Source organism: Pagrus pagrus (assembly GCF_965226575.1).
Source record: "Pagrus pagrus genome assembly, chromosome: 19".
Taxonomy (NCBI): domain Eukaryota; kingdom Metazoa; phylum Chordata; class Actinopteri; order Spariformes; family Sparidae; genus Pagrus; species Pagrus pagrus.
The window spans coordinates 28,702,964-28,724,811 of NC_140203.1; the positions used below are offsets into that span (position 1 = coordinate 28,702,964).

The window sequence follows — 21,848 nt, forward strand, 5'->3', positions numbered from 1 at the left end:
CCTCCTATTCCTCGCTTCTCCCCCATATGGGGTAATGCCTTTTTTAGGGCAGGAAGGGCAGATGGCAGTTTCAGAATCTGGGCAAGAAGAGGTGTGCAAAAAATAGAGGATCTATACATGGATGGTAATCTTCTTACGTTTGATCAGCTGTGTCAGAGATACTATATTCACAAAAAACATTTTTTTAAATATCTACAATTGAAACATTTCATATTATCAAAATATAAACAGATAACATCTGAACCACCACTATCACATCTTGAAAATCTCATAGTTCTCAATCAAAATGGGAGGAGACAGATTTCTTTATTTTATACAGCTCTGTTATCACATAATAACGAGTCTACCACTGACAGATTAGAGGCATGGAGGCAAGATATTCAAGAAAACATAGAAGAGGCTGAATGGGAAAAGGCATGCTTAAGAGCTCAAAAACAATCAATTAATACAATTTGAAGATATTACAGTACAAGTGGTTGATTGAACCTACATTACTCCAGTCAAACTCAACCAATGGTCCCATAGCGTCCCTGACACTTGCATCAAATGTTTAGAGGAGAGAGGCACTCTTTTTCACTGTGTATGGGACTGTCCCAAATTAAAACAATCCTGGAAAACAATCCTTCAAACCATATCTGACATTGTTAATGTGAAAGTCCCTTATCAAGCAAAAGTGTGTATATTAGGTATATATCCCCAAAATGTAATTATTAATTAGAATCAGACAACTTTAATTGATTTTGGACCAGGAGGATGATTGCCTTATATTGGAAAAAACTAGATGTACCTTCGATGCAAGTGTGGGTGAAGGAGATGGCATCTTGTATTGTAATGGAGAAGCTGACTTACATAACAAGGGGAAAGGCAGGAGAATTTGAAAGAGTGTGGAAACCTCTAATGGAATTTCTTAGCTGTCAAGGTGCACAGTGGACTTTGAAATTAGTCTGTTGCTGAGTGTGTCTATATTTAGTTATGTCTAATAGTCTGTTTTTGATGTGTTTGTTTTACTTTTTGTTTATGTATGTTTAATATATTTGATCTATATATTATTTTATTTTATGTCTAGTTCAAGTATTGTCATTGTTTTATTCAGTGTCTGTTTGTTAGTTAAATATGTAAAGTCAATAAAAATATTGGGGAAAAAAACCCAACTAATTATTAAAAGAACGGCACTTAAGAAACATTCAGCTTGAACATCGCTAACGCTTCAAGTATAAAGTATATAAATATATTAAAATGATGCTTCAGAGTTGATCGGATGGCTAATTTGCATACAAGCATGACATGAAAGAATTGTTTTGTGAGATCTGGCACATCCCCCATGAATGCATCGGATACCTAGAGGTGGAAACAAGAAATCTAAGCTGAAATGGCCTGTAGTTCTTCTAAGTACCAGTGACGTAGGTGGTTTCTAGAAGAATGTCAGGTTTTAAAGGGGCCACACAGAGACACAGAGAACATAAAGAAACCTTGTTGGTGTGTCCCTCAGCATGCCCCAAATTCAAAGAGAGAGAGATTAAGGTTGTTCACAGTTAGACACATTTCCCCCATATGTTTCATTGCAACAACAGAACAATAAATGATAAAGTAATTAATTTGGCAACAAAAACATTTACTTGTCCCAGTTTGAAGCTTGCAAATTGATGTTAGCAAACACATTAACCCAGCCAACGAAAACTGAAAACATTTTTCATGAGAAAAACTGGCCTCCAACCAGGCTGAGCTAATGTGTGTGTATATGTGATGTCATTAGTTAGCTCTGTGCAAGGTTTTAATCTTCTAAAAGTTATCTAAGAGTGGGAAAAAAAATGTTAAACTGTTAAAACTAATCATATACAAATGTAACTATAATAACAATACTATAATAAAATATTGCAATTGGTCAAGGTCACCAAGGGAAGAGGTTTATGGTCCAATAAAAAGTAATTGATTTTGGTGTACAATTTCTGTGGTGGAGAAAAAACAAAAAAAATCCACAAAATCACAAAGTTCCTTAAACAATTATGGGCCGGATCTACTAAGATCCCAAATTGCTTGTACTACAGTTTTTTTCGATTGCTATGACGCATTGGTCGAAACTGAAGCGACATTCAAAACTCAAGTTCAAAACTCTTACCACAGTCTGCAAAACAGAAATGTATGTGGGCTAAACTGTGTCTCACTTTTCATTGCTTTCAGACGAAGTGCATTCAGTGACCACAGTCACCAAAATGGATGAAGTCTTTTCTCATTCACTAGTTCACACCTGCAAAACACTATGCTTTAACAGCACATTTTTCAAATGCTAACACACTTTGTTCAAAACAGTTAAAAACACACTCAAAACAGAATGATAGGGGGAAAAAATACAGGGAATTTCTGCTGCAGCCACATTGAAATCTATTGAAAATTAGTTTTAAATATTGACAATAAAAATAAATAAAACGAAGATGCAATTCCAAACAGCTGATGGTAGTTTTCAGCTGAAAACTGATTCAGATGATCTGCGTTTGGCCTCATTAGAAAGCATATACAAAAGGAGTGGCTACTGATTCTTTTTCCTGTGCAAGTATGAATCAAAGAGCATCAAATGAGCTTCTTTTGAGACAAGTATGAAGTGTTTTGTTGGTGAGACACACTTTTGGGCATGAGATTAACTGTTGAGCTGAGCTGCAAGATGGAAATGTAATCTGCGTGCGCAATCTAGACATTTGCGTGTGGGGTTGAACCGCGGTTTGCGGGCGATTTACTAAGAGTGATTGTGTTAATGACAACAGGTGCAAATGTGTTGGAGACACGCCTATTTAAATGAGGGTTTAGCGTGTTTCATGGTTTTCAGCATGGTGAGTTTGAGAGAGCGAAAGCGCAAAGTGAAATTCAACCCTTTGGAATTAGAAGTGTTGGAAGAGGAAGCGAATAAACATTTCAATGAGCTGCAGCAAAGGAATCTGACGGTTGCGCAAAGGAACGCCGTGTGGGAGAAAATCGGTGAAAAAGTTAATGCTGTTGGAAAACGCGCTATTTTGCACCTTTGACAGACGCAACCCTTTTTGCACACTGTTAGTAAATCAGTTTGTACAATTTTTTGCATGTGCAACACGTTTTAATACACGCAATCCTTTAGTTGATCCGGCCCCAAGTATCTACCATCTTTGTCTCGAGGGGCTCCTTATTTCCTTAAACTGCACTTTTCTGTGTAAAAGAATGGCCAACCCACTAGCTTTGCAATTTAAATTAGAATGATAGATCTCGGCAAACCCTGTTCCCTTTACTCTGTTCTGGTCTTTATTCAGCAGGTGTTTTCCTGTAAATATGCTATATGCCTTTTTCACACAGAGACTCTGCTTTGCCGCAGTGAAGGCTCACCTTTTTTCCGCATATGTTTTTTCACACTGAACGTAGCAGCACAGATGTCAACATCATGATGTGTACCGTCACGCCTCTTTTGGTCCCGCAGCACTATGACGTAGACATCCGTGTGTTTTTTTCCGACGTGTTTCCTCTGGTTTCCACCTGTTAATCTAAACATGTATCCACCAACTGTTTCTAATAATATGGATGCAGTTATAATGTGTTGTGATTGAGATCCTGACCCACCATGCATCATGGAAAGTGACAAAGTTATTTTTTTGCTCTAAATTACATTTTTCCATAATCGGCATCAGTAATCTGAGGACCCTGTCTGACGCTCACATTTTTTTCCTCATGCAAGTTGCCAAAGACACTGCCAGTTACCACATGGCAACATTACTGTTGTTTGGTCCTGTAACGTTGCTTTGTGGGTTAAAGTGTAGGACATTTCTTTTTATTTGATGAGTGAAGGTTGTGTTTAGCTGTCAGACTGTGAACACCATCAGATCGACACACCCCTTTTCCATAAACACAAACTGGCTGGCTCGCCTCTGCTGCTGCTCTGATACTACCTCTAGCTCTCTCAGAGCAGCGTCCCCCCTCTCCGCATCTGTAACTTTCACACGGACGGCGATGCGGGAATCAGCGCATGATTTTTATTTTATTTTATTTGTCCGGATTTATTTCTCCATAACAACCTCTCGCCCAGTCACTACTCAACTGTTTTGCTAACCCTCCTCCAGGTCTTGTCCGTTTGTTTTCAACGAAGCCTTTGCTAAATCAATATGATGGATTATCATATACACATTACGATGTGTGTATTTGTATGTCTTATCTGTCACAAACAAGAGATTACGGTTTACGGGACACGTTTGTGTCGCGGTCTGGTGCTACTCAGACAACAGCTGGGACACAGCTGGTCCGAGGCTCATGAAGGTTTATTTTTCAGCCACAATGTGGAAGCGATCGTTGTGATTAAAGCTGACGGCAGCACCTGTTAGTCTCTTGGCCCTCAATAACCCTTTAGAAGTGGCTAACTTAGCTGTTGATAAATAGTAACTTATTACGTAGCTGTAACGTAACGTAGCTGTAACATGCTAATGACGTTACGCTAGCTTGGCTGTGGATCTTAGCTGTGGACATTGTAATGACTTACAAGATTTACATGAGTTTCAACGTGCATTGTAATAACTTTACCCTGTGAATCCGACATTGTTACTCCGCATTCAAAGCTGGGCTGTTTTTGGTTTCTGCCGGCCAGCTTGTTGCTCTTGGTGCGTGTTGCGGGAGGGGGTGTGTCAGGGGAGGCTCCGAGGGGAGAGCGATACGAGCTCGGAGGGCAGGGATTAAGGAGCACAGAGGGTAGGGGTGTGTGTGGGGGGGGGGATGCTTTTTTCAAACCTTTCTCAGATCGTAGACCATAGCTTTAATACTGACATCTTAACAGTAATGCCGTTAAACTTAATTTCTGTGTCCCAACCAATAACTTCTCCCTGTGACTGCAGGCTAAATAACTTCCTGTGACATTATTTGTATTATACATAAAAGTTTATGTAGTCTTAATCAAGGGCATAGCCAATTTCACAGCACATAAACAACCACCGAAAGTCTCTTCCCAGTCCTTTTCTGTGGAGTGCTTTACCAGTACAGTCACTGCAAGCATTAGGCCGTATTCACACCAAATCTAGCTGCAGGGAGGTGCGGCAGTGTGAGAGTATCACTCCATGGCCTGTGTGTGACGTGCTGTGACCTTTGACACCTGTTGATCAGTTTGCCAAAAGCTACTATGTTGCTATAAGCATGCTGGTCCTACTAGTGGCCGAATTGAGTGAATACAACTGACCCATTACACTACAGAGAGAAATGCTTTCACAGGAAACCAGAGTCTCACACACAAAGAAATGACTGCTCACAGACAGCAACAGCTGGAGGACTTACCACTGGAGCAGTTGGATCCTCCCCAGCCCGGCTCACACTGACAGGTGTTGGGGGCCATGCAACGGCCATGAACACAGCTCTCTGCACAATGAGCTGTACATTGAGGAGAAAGGAGGACCAGGATAAGTAAAGTCACAAAGACTTTATAAAAAAGACACCTGTATAAAATTTAGCTTTGTAGGGGTGAAAAAAAATGAAACCTACATTTTCTCTTTAAAGTTGCTGTAAGTGTATTCTTATTAGAATAAGTGTTAACAGCTCTATAAACCAAGTGAGCGCTTGGGCAGTAACCCATGTCTTACCCGCATGCAGTTAAAAAGAAGTAATGAATAAGTAGTAGCAAAAGAGAAAAGAAATTTCCTGGTATCCTTGCCGACTTTATCAAATTAGAACAGAGAACTCCATAAAGAGGCGGTCCATACCAGCAATGTCGGAACTGGGAAACGTAGCAATTCCAGCACTCCTGATGAAAGCTTATACTGTCAAATATGGCATGAAATGAATAATGTTTGAAGAAAAGAAAGAGGCCAAGGGACCTAAACATATGGAGCAGTGCAAGTGTGGTGACGGAGAGAGGACAGCTAGCTACAAAATGGACAGAAAGCTAGCTAAAACGGACAGGAAGCTAGCTAAAACGACAACACTTAAAGATTAAAGATCCCACAATCTTTATATATAATTTATACATCAAACTTTTCGGACATTTTGTGCTGGTCGCTGGAATATAAATATGGAAACAAACAGACATACAGTACACTTTTAGCTGTATAAGCGTACAAGCGACACAAGCAGCAACCAACTCCCTAATAAGCTCATAAGTTGACTTTTCAAAAATAAAATATACACCGACGTATTCAGCAAATTCTCCTGTCACTCATGATTGATGATGAAAATTTAGGCAGCTATGGTATTTTCAATACAAGCAGTTTGAAATGTATATAAAATTAAATGAGCTCAGTGATTCAGCTGCTGTCATTTATTCTTATGCGGTAGTTCTACTGGTAGTATTACTACTACTACTAGAACTATTTCTATAAATTTTATTAAGAGTGCTACAGCTTTTACTACTACTACCACCAATACTACCAGGCCCACAGTGGGAAATTTAGATAATGCAGGCTGCACTTCAGAAGCCCAGGAGGTTATGACTGGTCACTTCTTTAACAATGTAACTACGTTTGACCCTTGACTCCGCACCACCCTGAATAACACACTAAAGTACATGGTGGTGAAATATGTGAGTAAGAGATAGAAAAATACAAGGTTGATAATAGAAAGAGCGAGAGGGGCGCTGTAAAGGCCCAAATAAAAAAGAGAGCTCTACAAGCTAACATGGCCAAAAATGCCAAACTCAACAACTGATACAGTATAATTAAAACAAGTTTGCAGTTTGAGAGTGAAAAAGTCACAGAATAAGCACTAGATGGAAACGATGATCAAAATGCCAGGCATGCAAAACAAAATGCAACATATAGCGTTGCCTGAAAACCACTGGCATATAACCTACATGATAGGAATAAGTACTTTGCAAACAGTATGACGCCACCTTGGTGTGAGACACTTTATTCAGTAGCCACTCAGTAGCAGCAGCAACAGCAGCCACTAGACCTGTCAATGAAGAAGAGCCAGCCAGCACACCAGCCATGAGCCCATACCTCCTGAGAGGGCAGGCAGGGTTGTTCAATCAATGTTAATTGTCTAGACCTGCACCAGAGAACTTTATGATTTGGCGTTAGATGTATAAAACTGACTTTAGTTAAGAATGAACAGAACACTTTTGTAAGGAGGGGAGACTTATTACAATGACAATGTTTTGATTCAATTTAGTTTTAGAAGCCAGGATTGTATGCACTTTTAAAATGTTCACATATCTGTGAAAATAAATGATAGTTGTAAAGGTGTACATATTTGCATTGGTAAAATAAAATGATGATATTTTAGAAAAACACATGATGAATAACAAGGTTGTGGAGAATAGTGCACTATAGCAGACTTACATAGTAAGGCTATAATTATATATCTCCGGTATAATAGGTTGTGAACTACACTTTAGTAAGGCAGTCCGCCCAAGTATATTTGGCAACCTATTTCAGCATTTAATACTTTCATTTCTTTTTTTCTTCATCCGTCTGAGAGAACAATGGCACCTGTGATCGATCAACTAGTGGACAATGCCCTCACTCTTCCCCTCCTGGCTACTGTCAATCACACATGCTTTGCAGACAGAGAGAGAAAGATGCTCTCTGGTATAACATTCCTCCTGTAAATGCACACTGATTGTGATGTGACCTCTTCTATTTAATGTAGACTTATGCTGTTGGTGCACCTGGTTATTGCAATGTCATTTGGGGCACAAGTGACAATTGTCATTTATTCTGGATACCTTGTTTCCTCAAAATATTTGCACTACCTAACTCAACAATGTCACTTTCAATAATTTGTACTTTCAATATGTTTCTGTTATTGATATTTATTATTCTTATTGTGGTATTTTTTTCTTTTTTTATATATACTTTCATATTTTAATTTTATTGCTGAGCCTCTGAAACAAAATTTTGTTCTGTGTTCAGTTGTTGCTCACTGAATGACAATAAAGTCTGTCTAAGTCTAAGTCTAAGTCATTGGTTTTGATTGGGCACATAACAACAAGCTTCCTCCACACGCGGCTCACCTGCTGTTATGTCAACAGAATCATAGTTGAGAAAATCCAAAACGCGAGTTGTGTTTCTGGGGCGACTTTATAAAAAGTACTGCTGACAAAGACAGCAGATAACTCTGCTGGTAGAGAGGGAAACAGAAAGGCAAGGTAATAATATAAGATAAAATGAGATAAGATGAGATAAAATAAGATTATTAATCCCAAAGGAAATTGTTGTGCCAGAGATTGCTACAAAAATTTACAGTACAATAGAAAAGCCAGTAAACAACTAGTAGCAACCAAAGGGTTCCCCGGGTCAGGGTATCATGCTGGGCCAAATTTAAGACAATAAAGAGCATCAAAGCCAGTGTGTGTGCATAAAGGTGGACAATTAAAGTAACACTATTTAATGCAGGCACCTCAAAGCACTTCTGAAAAAAACTGATTAATTGAAAGTTGATTTTTGAGTGTTCTTATATTTATCGTATATCTTATATTCTTCTTATTGTTGTTGTTGTTGTTGTTGTTAGTGTTGCTAGAGTAAACCCTAATTGCTGCAACTGCTGCTAGCAAGTTAGCTCCGTTAGATCAGTTACAGTAGCTGTCATTTTAGCTGACTCTGCCAGGCATGGGAGCTCAAAGCTAGAAAATTACTGAGAGCTGACCACACAGTGACTTTTAAAAACATAGGTTGAAGCTTGTTTGAGGGGAAGAAGGGGGGACATATTGGCCAAACACATGAACACACCAGCAGTTTCTTCTCTGATGTAGGCAGCCACATCTTTGACATAATGTCAAAAAAACAAAATTATTATTAAGTGACTGTTATTTTTTCAGATTCTGTTGATAATTCTAGTTATTTTTTGTTTTAAAATTAGATTCTAACACATGTACATCTCCTTTAACTTAATGAAAATTAGCAAGTGCTTACACCAAAAATTCTATTTGATTACACTGATTTTGTTCAGATTTTTGTCCTCCTGCTGCCTTCAACCAGATTGTATTTTTACAAATATTGTACTACTGTGCTGCTAAATCTCTACATCTGTCATTACTGAGCCATCACACTGAAATAAACCAACCCATTTCATTAACAGGCTTCACAGTATGTTTTTGAAATTAAAATGTTTAGCAGGCAAACCGATGTTCATCTCAATAAAATTTACTGAATTTAACTTAAGTGGAATTCGACTTCCTTTCCAATCTGACTCACATCTGGTAATGCCTCTGGTAAATTTTCCTTCCTGTAACATTTTGTTGAGGGGCTCAGTGAGCAGCATGTGATAGGGGCTAATACAACAGAGCCTTTTCACACCAAAATAAATTCCCCTTTGAACTCCCGGGGCACATTACAGTCCCTACATGAATCAAACAGTGGTCACCATCTCCACCAAGGCACACAGATATTATGACTTTAAAAAAAAAAAAATCACTCTTTCCACTATCGCAACAGCAGGCTGTGATTAACATAATGCTTTCTTTTACTGTCACTGACTGGCAGTTGTTTTTTTTTTTGCCACTGGCCACTGTGGCTTCACACCTGTCACAGGCTGGTTACTGAGGAAGTGAGGGTAACAACACATGTCGAAGACAGTTTCTGTTTGTTTTTTTCTGACAAGTGACCATTGTCAGTTAGCTTAACCAAGTTTCCCAGTTTCCTCAGCATGCAGCAATATATTAACATTCCAATCCATCCATTATCATACTTTCAGAAGTGCATTTGTTATATTACACATTTATTCAGGTTAATCCTTTAATTTGTCACCTGTCTGTATGCCACGAAATGACAGCTATTTGCAAAATCATATATTAAGCATCTTTATAAATAGGCTATAATTACACCATATATTGGAGAATATACTGTATGTAAGGGATAATGCTAACTGATGGACACCTCAAAGGGCATTATCTTGCTTATCACTTGCCAAAGAAAATGAAATTAAGACCATTTGTTTTTAATTTTCATGTGCATGTTTTGCAAAGTATAACGTTTTTCACAAGGAATCACTCAGTTTCCCTGGCAATACCTGAGAGTTTGACCAATAGCTGAAACAATTGACGTTGTGTAGACGGGCGTTGTGTACTATTCCATTAAATTGCAAGAACCTAAGATACAACTTAGCAACAGGAGATAAACCAGTCGGCTCAGATCAGACATTAGCCAGAAAGCTGATGTTATGATATCAAAAGTAGAGGATAGTTAGCCAGCCATGTCATTTTCCCCAAATCAATTGCAAGATTTTCACGAAAAAATGATAGTCCATGCGTACTGTCGGCCAAAGCCTGAAGTAGTGAGTTGAATAGTGAATGGGATGATGACTGATTGTGTTCAGAGGGACAGTGCAGGCTACTTTCCGCAACTTGTCAGTTACAGGTGCCATCCTGTGGCGTTCAGAGGATGATGCACCGAAGGACCACACTCAGTGCTTTACATAAGAAATTCAGATTTTTTAAATATTTCTGATTTTGAATAGTCAGCAGCCAGCTGATGCTAATGCCACTTATCAGATACAGGCGACAGGGCAATAATTTAGAATGGTGAACAGATACTTTCACTACTTGAGTAGTTCCATAGGTGTCCGTATCTACAAATCTTCAGGGGAGGTCCCTGGAAAAACCATTATGGGTGATATTTCTGGTGGTCGGAGGAAGGCGTAAGTAAGAAAGTATCATAATAATTAGGGCCGGGACTCGATTAAAAAAATTAATCTAATTAATTAGAGGCTTTGTAATTAATTAATCGAAATTAATCGCATTTTAATCGCATATAAATATTTGACCTGAGAACAGTGAGAAGCAATTTTTTTCATATGGGTTTTAGTATACCATTGAATAATGACTGAATACATAAGCTTAAGCAACAAAACATTGTTTATTTTTTTTACTTAAGCAACACCAACAGACTAGGGATGCAAATTATTGATTAATTCATTAATCGTTAGTTGATGGACCTTATCGATCGATTAACGATTACCTGATAAGATGCGATTTTCCTGAGAACCTAAATTTAAGGGGAAAATTTAAGCTGAACATCCCTTATACAGGACTCTACACTAGTTTGTTAGTTTATTTTTAGAGCACAGCACAATGAAAAATGTTTAAGTAACGTTATTTAGTAAATGGTCTTTCCTGCCACTACACTGTGATGATTACTGTATTTAACTACTTAAATCACAGTAGCATGAACTGATTTGTTGAACTCAGCCTGATGTAAACATTAATAAAACACAGGCAGCTCTATGTTTTCCCTGTGTGATGTTCAGGGACAGGTCAGGACAGTCTGAAGACAGAGAGCTCTGAGGTTGAAGTCTTATGCACCGTGAGACAGTGACAGGTCTGTAGGCTACCTACGTCTTGACCACATGTCAGCTGTTCAGCTGCAGCAGAGGAAACTCCGCTGTTCTCAGCTCCACTGTGGCGAGCCCTTTTTAAACAGTAGCGACCGGCTAAACTACGGGAGGATACTGTAAACCGGCGCGGATCCGGTGTGTTTATCAAAGCTTGGTCGCAGTGCTGAGGCACCGGGTCGGTTTGAGCTGCGTTCAGGCTACATTAAAACTTTATAGATCCATGGGCTGTGATCAGTGTCGGCGGCTTTTTAACTCGTTAAATAAATGTGCTCCAGTATTATCGGTACGCCTGAAACTCATCCAGTGAGAAACGTTCCGCGGTGCAAAAATAAGTGCGATTAAAACGCGTTAATTTTTGTGTAATTAATTCATCTTAATTAAAGGTATAATATGGAGAATGAGCAGAACACCGCCATCTAGTGTCTCGAGGTCGTAGTCGCAACAACAAAAAATAATTCCAGCAGTCGGGTTGCCAGGTTCGTGATTGGTGAAACGCAGTCATGTGACAGAGCCTGTGTTGGAAGCGTCTCCATCAAAACATAAACAAATGGAGTAAATGTAGCTCGTTCCTACCCACCTCTGCAGCCAGAACAGAGCAACATTCATTTACAAGTTTAATACGCGGATCGGACCGGGTCAGGTCTTTACTCTGACACCAATGAAGCAGCTTGGAAACTGTTTAAACGGGCGATCGTGGGATGCAATGAAGGAGTTTAACGGCTTCAAAACGCACGCCGAAATGTTCAAAAAAGTTCAAACAGGCTCGAACAGACTCCGGTCTCCTGTAGGCTACTGGGCCGGGTCTGTTCGAGCCTGTTTGAACTCATCCCCTCCGGCAAATCGCACCATATTGCAGAGCAGTTTGACTGACAGTTACCGTTAGCGTTAGCGTTAGCCGTTACAGCTAAGTAAACATGAAAGTTAGCACGCCGAAATGGCTACGTTTCTCCTCGATCGGTAATCGAGGAGAAACGTAGCCATTTCGGCGTGCGTTTTGAAGCCGTTAAACGGCGGTCCATCGACTCCATGCTTGGCCTATGTTGACCCTCGACTTTGCCCTTCGCTGGTCACTCAGCTGCTGAGATAAATAACGCCGTCTTCTCTGAGGCTCCCAAGCAGCTACATTAGCAAACTCCATCTCACCCAGTGCCAGCCTACAGTAGCTGCGCCGGAGCAACAGTCAACCCTGGCAACCCGCAATTTACAGCCACTATTGGCTGGTAAAATGTAAACAGAACGTGACAGAAAGTCATTGTCGAGCCCGTCAAAAATGTTAAAAATATTAATTCAGACTAAAAAATATTTTTTTATGGAAAAGCAATACTTTCATTCTTTACCCCTCAAAACGCCCCGTGGATGTATTATTTTTTTTAAAAATATTGCTTTTAATAAAGATTCTACATATTCAACCTTTAACGCGTTAAAGTCCCGGCCCTAATAATAATGCATGACACATGACGCATTGAGGGGTACTCTGAAGGCTTAAGAAACGTTACCTAAGTAGACTAAGCAATAATAATAGTGTTAATAGTATTCACTTGATTAAGTCACTAACCTAGATCTTCATGAATTAATGATATACCATACCAGTCGCTCCGAGAAAGAGGATTAGTGTCTGGTTACCATTGAAAATGCAGTTTCTCGTTAAGTGACAGGACGTGGCGGACGTCGTGCCAATAATTTGCGCAAGGTATCATGGGGCTAGGAATAATGTGAAAAGCAAAAGTTAACTGACACTCTTTAGCATATTAGAATCATGGTGAAGTAAATAACATTGATCAGCTTGTTACAATGCAGTGTTCTGAACGCCGTTGCAGACCAAGTGTCAAATTTGTGCGTGTGTGTGAAGATACTCACGAGCACAGATCTCTTCATTCTCATAGAACCCTGGGCAGCACTGGGACTTTCTCCGGTACATGGTCTTCTCTCCTCTACGATATGCTGTCCGATAGCTTACCCTGCACACAGAAAGGAAGTGAGGTCAGATCAGGCTAGACACTCTGAAAAGGATATGCTAATAGATGGATACACACAATGTATGTATCTTTCTTTCATCCTGTATATAAATATGTAGAGTGGATGTAGAGAGTGAATTGTATACATGTGGAACTACCTATACTTTTTTAACACTGTCCTGATGTAAATCATGGGGTGGCAACACCAGCCTGTGTTATTAAACCTAATTATTCATAGTTAAGTACAGTGTAACGGACAAAGCACAGGAATACGAGAAAACACTAATTTCTTTCATAAAAATGATTATACTTTAATCAAATGACTTTGTGTCTGTGTGTCTCTGCGCACTCCAACACAGACACAAAATCATTGACTGCTGACCTCAAGGATAACGGATGTCAAGAAGGACAACAGGCATTTTTTCGGATGTTGGGTGTTGTTTCTTTATACTTTTACTGAGAGCTAAACCAAATTCCAGAATGAACTTCAGAAGATACCAAAAACCATAAGCCAATCCCACCTTTTACTATTTGAATAATCTCTAATTTTGTAATCTTATATCTTAATGTAGTTTTCTCTTTAGAAGACTTTGTTGCTCCATTCATCCCAACTCTGCAGGCTGTGTGCCTCCTCTGTGGCCTCAGATAGGACTTGTTTAACCTCAGATTCCACATCCTGAAGAGGCAAGACCAGCTGCTTTACTGAACCTACTGTAGTTACTACTGGTTATCATCTGGCTGTCACCTTGTGACCAAGAATCATTGAGTCTGCATCTGGACTTCAGTTCACCTCATGACTGACTTCATTCAGTCAGTCATCAGTTCATTCTGTCAGCTATCACTATGACCATTACCATTCATTCATGCCTCATAATTCATCCATTCTAGCTGTATCTATGTACATATATAAATATGTTTAGTGGCCTTTATTCATCATCCCTGTCCCTAATTAGTTCAGTAAATACCTTGAATTAAATAGTTATTTCTGTTTTTTCCTTTATGACAGAGATCAATTCCAATTCCTATCTTAACCCTCAATCTTAACCCTCAAGCTCAACCCTTAATCTTAACTGGCCCTCAAAACCAAGTGTTGAGGGCTATTTTGTCACTTAGAAATGGGACACCCCTTAAATGCAGATACGTCTTCAGACTGTGGGGGGCAGAATAACGCGAAAGCTGCGTCCAGTCTGTCAACTCAAAAAAAGGAAGAAGAAGAACGCATTTACGTCATCCGTACTCAACCGTTACCGTCGACGCATATAGACGCGACGTGTATCAACATAAACAAAACAGGGACAATGCCGTCTGCAGTTATGCTGATGTCTTTTGCGTGGGCATTAGGCATCTTTCTGAGATTGTCAGACCACAACCACAACCACGGACATATTCAGCTGAAAGTTACCGCACACCACGGCTTATTGAAAAGTAAATGATAGCAAACGATGGCTTGTCCGCACCGGCCGGCTATTGACAAAAAGTTGTTCACAAATGTTACGCAACAATGACGTAAGTAATCCACAAAATGGGCCTAAACTAAGATAATACAATGGTTTTCATAATTTTTATATCTCTATTAACAAAGAAAATACTTACATTTGTAGCTTACTCGCTTTGCTGCTTTCAGCGCCATCTTTGTCCTGTCAAAATACACAATACATTCTGGATAGCCCTTACTCCCAAGGGTGGTCTCGGAAAATCTCAATATTGAGGGCTATACAGCCCTTAAACTTGCCCCTCAACTTAATTTTTCTGAGAATCGGGACAGCACTTGCACTAGCGGGAGCGCACATTTTTGAGATTGAGGGTTAAGATTGAGGGTTAAGCGAGGAATTGGAATTCACCCATAAAGTCAATTTTATCACAATTCACTACTTTCAGGACTGTCTCTCCTTCATTTCACTGCATTTTTCATTCATTAATTGTGTTCCATGTTCTGGTGTGATTGCTGTGATACACAGTTTTGATGTCTACTGTAGTGTAAAATGTCCTCAAATTACAGTGGCATTATCTTGTGAAAAAAAATTTCAATTTATGTGAGAAAGGTATAGCGTGTAAATGGAGTTATTTTTTTTCCCCTTTATTATCCAATCAAACACAATAGATTTGAGAGTAAAACTTTCCACCCTGCAATGGAAAAACAGATCTGAGAGCAAAACTATTGACAATTCAATTTAAAAATGTATTATTGCGAGTAAAATAAATTTGTGATTAAAAATGTATCAATGCAAATCAAAAGTGTGCCAGTGTCGATCGGAGTGACAGCTTGGCAGCACCTGTCTTTGAAGTCCATGGAGAAGACAGCGGGAGCGAAGCATTGATGTATAGTCACATAATCAATGCGCTTACACATATGCGTTTACACATAACTTCCATCTAAGTAATAGCGAGAATGTTATGTTTGAACTAATGCATGTAGATTGCTTTTGTTTAACGATTTATGATCGTACATATTATAGATCATTGTAATACATATTTTTTTGTCAGCCTGTAGCTGACAAAATAGTCAGGTACAGTCACTGCAGTCACTAGTCACTCACTCCTCATAGGTACGTTAACGTTACATGCCCAGGCTGCCTATTATCCTGCATGTGCATGTAACATTTCCACACAGCAATCAAAAAACAGATTTGAGAGCAAATCTATCGACACTTCAATTAAATAATGTATTATTGCAAGTAAAATAAATTTGTGATTAAAAATTGTTTGCAAATCCAAAAGTTTTATTTGCAAATCCAAAAGTTTTATTTGCAAATCCAGAAGTTTTGTTTACAATCCAAAAGTTTAAAACTGATTAAACAACTGATTGAAAAAACAACTGATTAAAAAAAGACTTGCAGCAGAGGGAAAGAGTGATGTTAACAAGCAACACAGAGAGAGCGTAAATATGTGTCAATGTGATATAAAAACTTGTATCATGAAGCCTTTTACCAAACAATTTTGTGGTTTATCAGTAGAGTATATGAATATGCTGCAGACTGTCAACAGTGACAAACCAACAAACATTAGCCACTAGTAAACAGAATATTAGTTCTGTACCATATCTTATCTTGTCTTATAAAGCTGCAATTAGAACAGCGCTGAATGAGAAGGCGCAAAGCAAATATGACGTTTATGTTGTTTCTGTCATGTATTGATGTGAGGGAAGCTACAGTCTAATCATCGCTTCGCATAGATGTGATGTTTTTGTCTGCCGCTATTATTAAAATTGAAACAGATGGATGGTAATCTAGACAGCTCAGCTAGCATGACACCTAATGTAAAAATGAGAAAGTGACTTAAGTTAACAAGCAACTAACGTTAGATCGTTGAGCGCAATTCCTGATAACTAGTGGCTAATGTTACATGCACATGCAGGCTAATAGGCAGCCTGTGCACGTAATGTTAACCTATGAGGAGCGAGTGACTAGCTAATTGAACTAACATTAACCTAGCAACTACAGGCTGACAAAATAATACGTATTATAATGATCTAATATGTACGATCATAGATCATTAAACAGAAGCAGTCTACATGCATCAGTTCAAACATAACATTCTTATTATTACTGAGACGGAAGTTATGTTTAAACATACCTGGGCATTGATTATGTGTCTATACAACCATGCTCCGCTCCCGTTGTCTTCTCCATGGACCTCAAAGGAGGTTGCTGCCAAGCTGTCACTCCGATCGACACTGGTTAATAGAGATGTGTCTTACATCTTTCAGCGTAGGTCCCGCCAACCAGATGCAGCTCAACAGTGAGCAAACTTTTGAATTTGTCAAACTGCCGTTTTTTACATCGACAATTATTAGTCTGCTTTTATGTGTGTCTGTTCTGATTGTGTAGTCATGTAGTTGCTAGTGCAGATTGACTACCATGCTGTAATAACATACATTTTAAAAAAATAAAAGAAGACAGGATAATCACTGTGATGGATTGCCTAACTTTCAACTCTGGGAGGTGGTAAAAACACTTGGTATGGTTTGGAAAATGGTTGTGAAGTATGGATGCAAAAACAGTGTTGCGGTCCTTGTAATAAACCACCTCTCACCACATTCACATTCTCATCTGTACCAGACCTCAGAAATGTAGTCCTCACCTGTGTCTGGTGCACTTGAACCAGTTGAGGATGTCGGTGCATCTGGTGTAATAAATCTGATCAAAAGGATGGGCATACGACTCTTGGACGGTAACTGAGTAACTGTAAACACAGGAGAAAAGAGAGAGGAGAGATCAGACACAAGGAGCAGAATCCTTCTGTGTGTGTGTGTGTGGGTGTGTGTGTGTTTGCAAGGATTCCATGCATCTTACTGCCACTAGTTATCTAACAGAACTACCCCATGGTCTGGTTAGCTGACACAAACCTCTGCTCGACCTCCACTAACCACTGACTGTTTAAATCAGGGAATTATAAAGCTAAATCAGGGAAGCATTAGCATAAGCTGCGTGAGTGTGTGTTTGTGTGTCTAGGTATAGTCATCCACCTGCTCCAGTCTGCTCTGTGTACCACTATCAACTCTGTGTGACCCTGCATTTATGTGTTCTCAGTTAGAGAGTATTGTATAAAGACTAGAATGATTGCGTCTCACAGGCAAGACTGTGCGGGGACAGTGAAAAAGCAGACTTATGACTGCCTCGTGAGCTCATCCTACCACAGGCTCTTAGCATGCATTTTTCATTATATTTATTTTATTACCGCATTACTTACAGCTCCAGTTAATGACAATTGCCTGTAGTAAATATTAGAGTTTAATGAGTCTGGCCAAAAATCTGCAAAAAATTTAGTTTTTTTTGTATATTTTTAGTATAGCATAAGTATAAGATAAATTACTTAAAAGACGAATCAGTCACCATATCATGTGTCATTGAGATATCAACATTATCCACAAGATTGTCTCTTGATGGACTTTAGTTTCATCTGTAGCTTCCTGTGAGCTTCAACAGTTTAAATATCAGCAAATCATTTAAATAATCCCTAACCTAGTATCTAAAATGAACCATTTGGTTTTTGGTTTCTTGCTGGACCTTCATTTTTCTCAGGAACATTTAACTATCTGCACTGACTTCTGTCTACTATATGTTTGGACCCACAGATATAGTCATTCATTTTGGATTTCAAAATGGACTGAACTGAACTCAGTTTCAATTCAGCTTTGAGCTACTATTGGTCAGGGTGACAGAAACAGATAGTCAAAACTCCAGCTCCTTCCTTTGTTTTTGCTCTTCTCCACCTCGTTCCCCACGGGGCTGCCTGCACTCAGGTTCTCCTCTCCTGGATTCTTCTGGGCCAAAGAGAGTTGCCAGCTGCATTTCCAGCAGGCCCAATGAACTACTCCTCACAGCAGCGACAAAAGGTCCTGCTAGTATTCCAGCTTAGTTAGCACCAGCAGCTGCAACGCAAATCTTACCAGCTAACAGCAAAATCCAAGGAACACAAAGCAAGTTAGCACTAAGCTGCTATCCCTGCAAAGGAAAGGAGTGACCAGTTTTCTCCACCTGCTGCCTTTCATCAGATCTTACACGGCAAGAACAGCATTTTCAACATTGGAATTAAAACCTTCGCAACCTCCTGCTTGGCTCATCAGCCAATGAACCACCAGCACATTTTCTTCAAAGACTAGTTACGTTGAACTGGGCCTAGATAGCACACAGCAAAGCATAGCACAGCTAGGCACAGGACTTTTAACTCTGGTTGCACATGTGTTCAATCAATGTGTTTGTTCACTGTTTGGGTGTTATTGTGGTCTCAGGTCAGGTTATTAGTAGTTTGCTTTGCTACATGGCTAATTTTGACATTAGTTGAATTATACTTCACACAGACTCAGGGTCTTTGCATGCAACAGACCATCTTCTCTAACTTGGCATCACGTCACACGCACACCTTCAGCCTGAAGCATATCACACCCACATGTGATATCAGTGTGCACATGATGCGAGAACCACCATTGTTTCTTTGTTCTCTCCTATCAAAGAAACAAGTGGTGATCCACCATCTTGGACCTGAGTCTAACCCTCTGATCAGCCATCGTGTAGTCCCTTTTGATCAGCCATTTTGTTTGTAGTCTTCCTTTGTCCATGCCATGCAGCCCGGTACTTTGAACCCTAGCCACCCTATTTACTTTTGTTCTGTCAGACACACTCATTAATTATTATTGATAGCCAAATTTAACCCCAAACTCCCTATTAATGTTGCATGAAGCACTACATATACAATTCTGCTAATTTCAGTAGGCTTTATTGGCATTACATTTTAAAGTCACAGTCAAAAGTTTACAGTTTCCAATGACTTCTACAGTTCTCATTTTTTTGTAATGGAATGAGATAAACAAATACTACTTTGTCATAAAAAACATTCATAACAAATCTGAATTTATTATGGGTCTTCTGAAAATCTGCTGGGTTAAAAATATACATACAGTAACTTGAACAATCCATTTTAGTGATTATAGAAAGTTGTGTGATTATGACTGATAACAGCTGGTGACATTTCTGGGCCCATTTTAGCACCTGCCCCTGATGCACTGGCATCAACCTCAAGCTTGAATTGCTGAGAGAAGTTTGGGGCTGCCAGAACAGGGGCACTACAGAGCAGGGACTTAGCTACTTCGAAAGCGTTTGGACACTTCTCACTCCACACAAAAGGGGCAGCACAACAGAGAAATTACGACAGAAACACCAATAATATCCAGTCATGCCAAGAAACCGCCTGAGTTCACGTCTGGTGGATGGGACAGGATATGACACCACTGCCTGGATCTTTGTATCCAGTGGACGGACCTGACCATGGCCCACTTGCTTCCCCAGATAGGTGATGGTGGCCTTAGCAAACTCACACTTCGCAAGGTTCAACGTCAGCAATGCCATAGACAATCGCTGGAATACTGTACCTCAGATAAGGTGGACACATGCTCCTCCCATGAGTAAGAATATACTACCACATCATCCAAATAAACATTACAGGCTGGCACATCTCCCAACACCAGGTGCATCAAGCGCTGGAAGATTGCAGGGGCATTCCTCAAACCAAAAGCCATTACATTATACTGCAGAAAATGGTCTGGCGTGACAAACGTGGAGTTAGCAGACGCTCTGGCTGTTAAAGGGACCTGCCAATATCCTTTCAGAAGATCTAATTTTGTAATGATGGTGGCGGAACCAATGCTATCAATACAATCCTCCATACGCAGCAAAGGAAATGAATCAGGCACTGTGACAGAATTTACCTTTCAAAAATCAGTGCAGAAGCGCGGTGTTCCATCTGCTTTAAGAGCAAGTAATACATGGGGAGCTCCAAGGGCTGCTGCTAGGCTCGGCTAAACCATTTACCAACAGATATTCGGCTTCCTGTTTCATCACCTCCCTCTTTGGGAGTGGACAGGGATATGCATGCTGCTTGAGCCAACGTCGATGTTGTTAGACAACACACTGGTACGGGAAGGCACATCACCAAACAAGGAGGGATGTGAGTAGAGCAGGTTTACTATGTCACTGTGCTGCCCGTCAGGCAGGTAGGACAGATGGGACTCAATGTTCGCTAATATGGTAGAGTTACTCAGCCTACCAGATTGCTTACCATCACCTTGCTCCTCCAAACCATCGTCACCCAGGAAACCCACACAGGTCAACGAAACAGCGCCCAAGGAGCTGCAGTCGCTGGAGCCCTTTTCCCTTTCCCTCAGTGACGTCTCTGGAAAGGAAAGGCTTGAGCATGAGCATATAAAGATTATATAGTCTGTGGGTGACACCTGACCTTTCACCACATCAGGACCACTAAATTGTGCACGGAGAGCCGCACCAGGCATGGGCAACAGAACTAATACTTCATCACCAGAATTAAACTGTCATGCCACCACTTTCTTGTCAAACCGCCTCTTCATGACACTTTGAGAGGCGGCGAGTGCTTCCTTCGCCAGGGGCACGAAACAAGCGCTCTCTACACTGGGAGACAAAATCCAACACATTAATTTTTTCAGACTCCAACATAATTTTTTCGGTTAGCACCTTTAACGGACCACACACACACACACACCACACACCAACTCAGCCGGGCTAAAACCAAGCGATTCCTGCTTTACATCCCTAATTGCAAACAGAACAAACGGGATGCCCTCATCTCAGCTCTTACCAGTTTCATGGCAGTATTTGTGCAGCACTGATTTTAAAGTCTGGTGCCACCTTTCAAGTGCACCTTGTGACTCAGGGTGGTAGGCACTAGACACGGCATGCCAGATGCCCAATGATTGCAAGGTCTGCTTAAACCAGGTGGAAAGGAAATTAGTTGCTTGATCCATCTGTACTACTTTCGGAAAACCAAAAGTGGTGAAAAACTTAGTCAAAGCTCGGGTGATAGCTGATGCCATGATTCTCCTTAGAGGAATGGCCTCATCAAGGTCAACATAAATTCATTATCCGACTTAGTACGGGGCAACGGACCCACACAATCCACCATCACATGTTCGAATGGCTCACCAAAAGCTGGAATAAGGTGCAGAGGGGCTGGAGGCACAACCTGATTTGGTTTTCCCACAATCTGACAGGTTCGGAAAGTTTTACAGTAACGCGCTACCTCTGCCTTAATACCCGGCCAAAAGAAATGTTTGAGGATGCAATTATATGTTTTGGTGACCCCCAAATGACCAGACCACAAGTGTTCATG

General features: G+C 40.1%; 1 protein-coding gene across 1 annotated transcript in view; it reads right to left on the bottom strand.

Annotated features, from left to right (window-relative positions):
• Positions 1-21,848, bottom strand: part of megf10 (multiple EGF-like-domains 10) — a 225,562-nt gene that overhangs the window by 169,158 nt on the left and 34,556 nt on the right. Inside the window, exons 3-5 of the mRNA XM_084383730.1 lie at positions 17,292-17,393; positions 13,114-13,214; positions 5,269-5,361 (exon numbers count right to left, since the gene is read on the bottom strand). Of these exons, the coding sequence (XP_084239856.1) occupies positions 5,269-5,361; positions 13,114-13,214; positions 17,292-17,393 (296 nt within the window). The remainder of the gene's footprint in view (positions 1-5,268; positions 5,362-13,113; positions 13,215-17,291; positions 17,394-21,848) is intronic.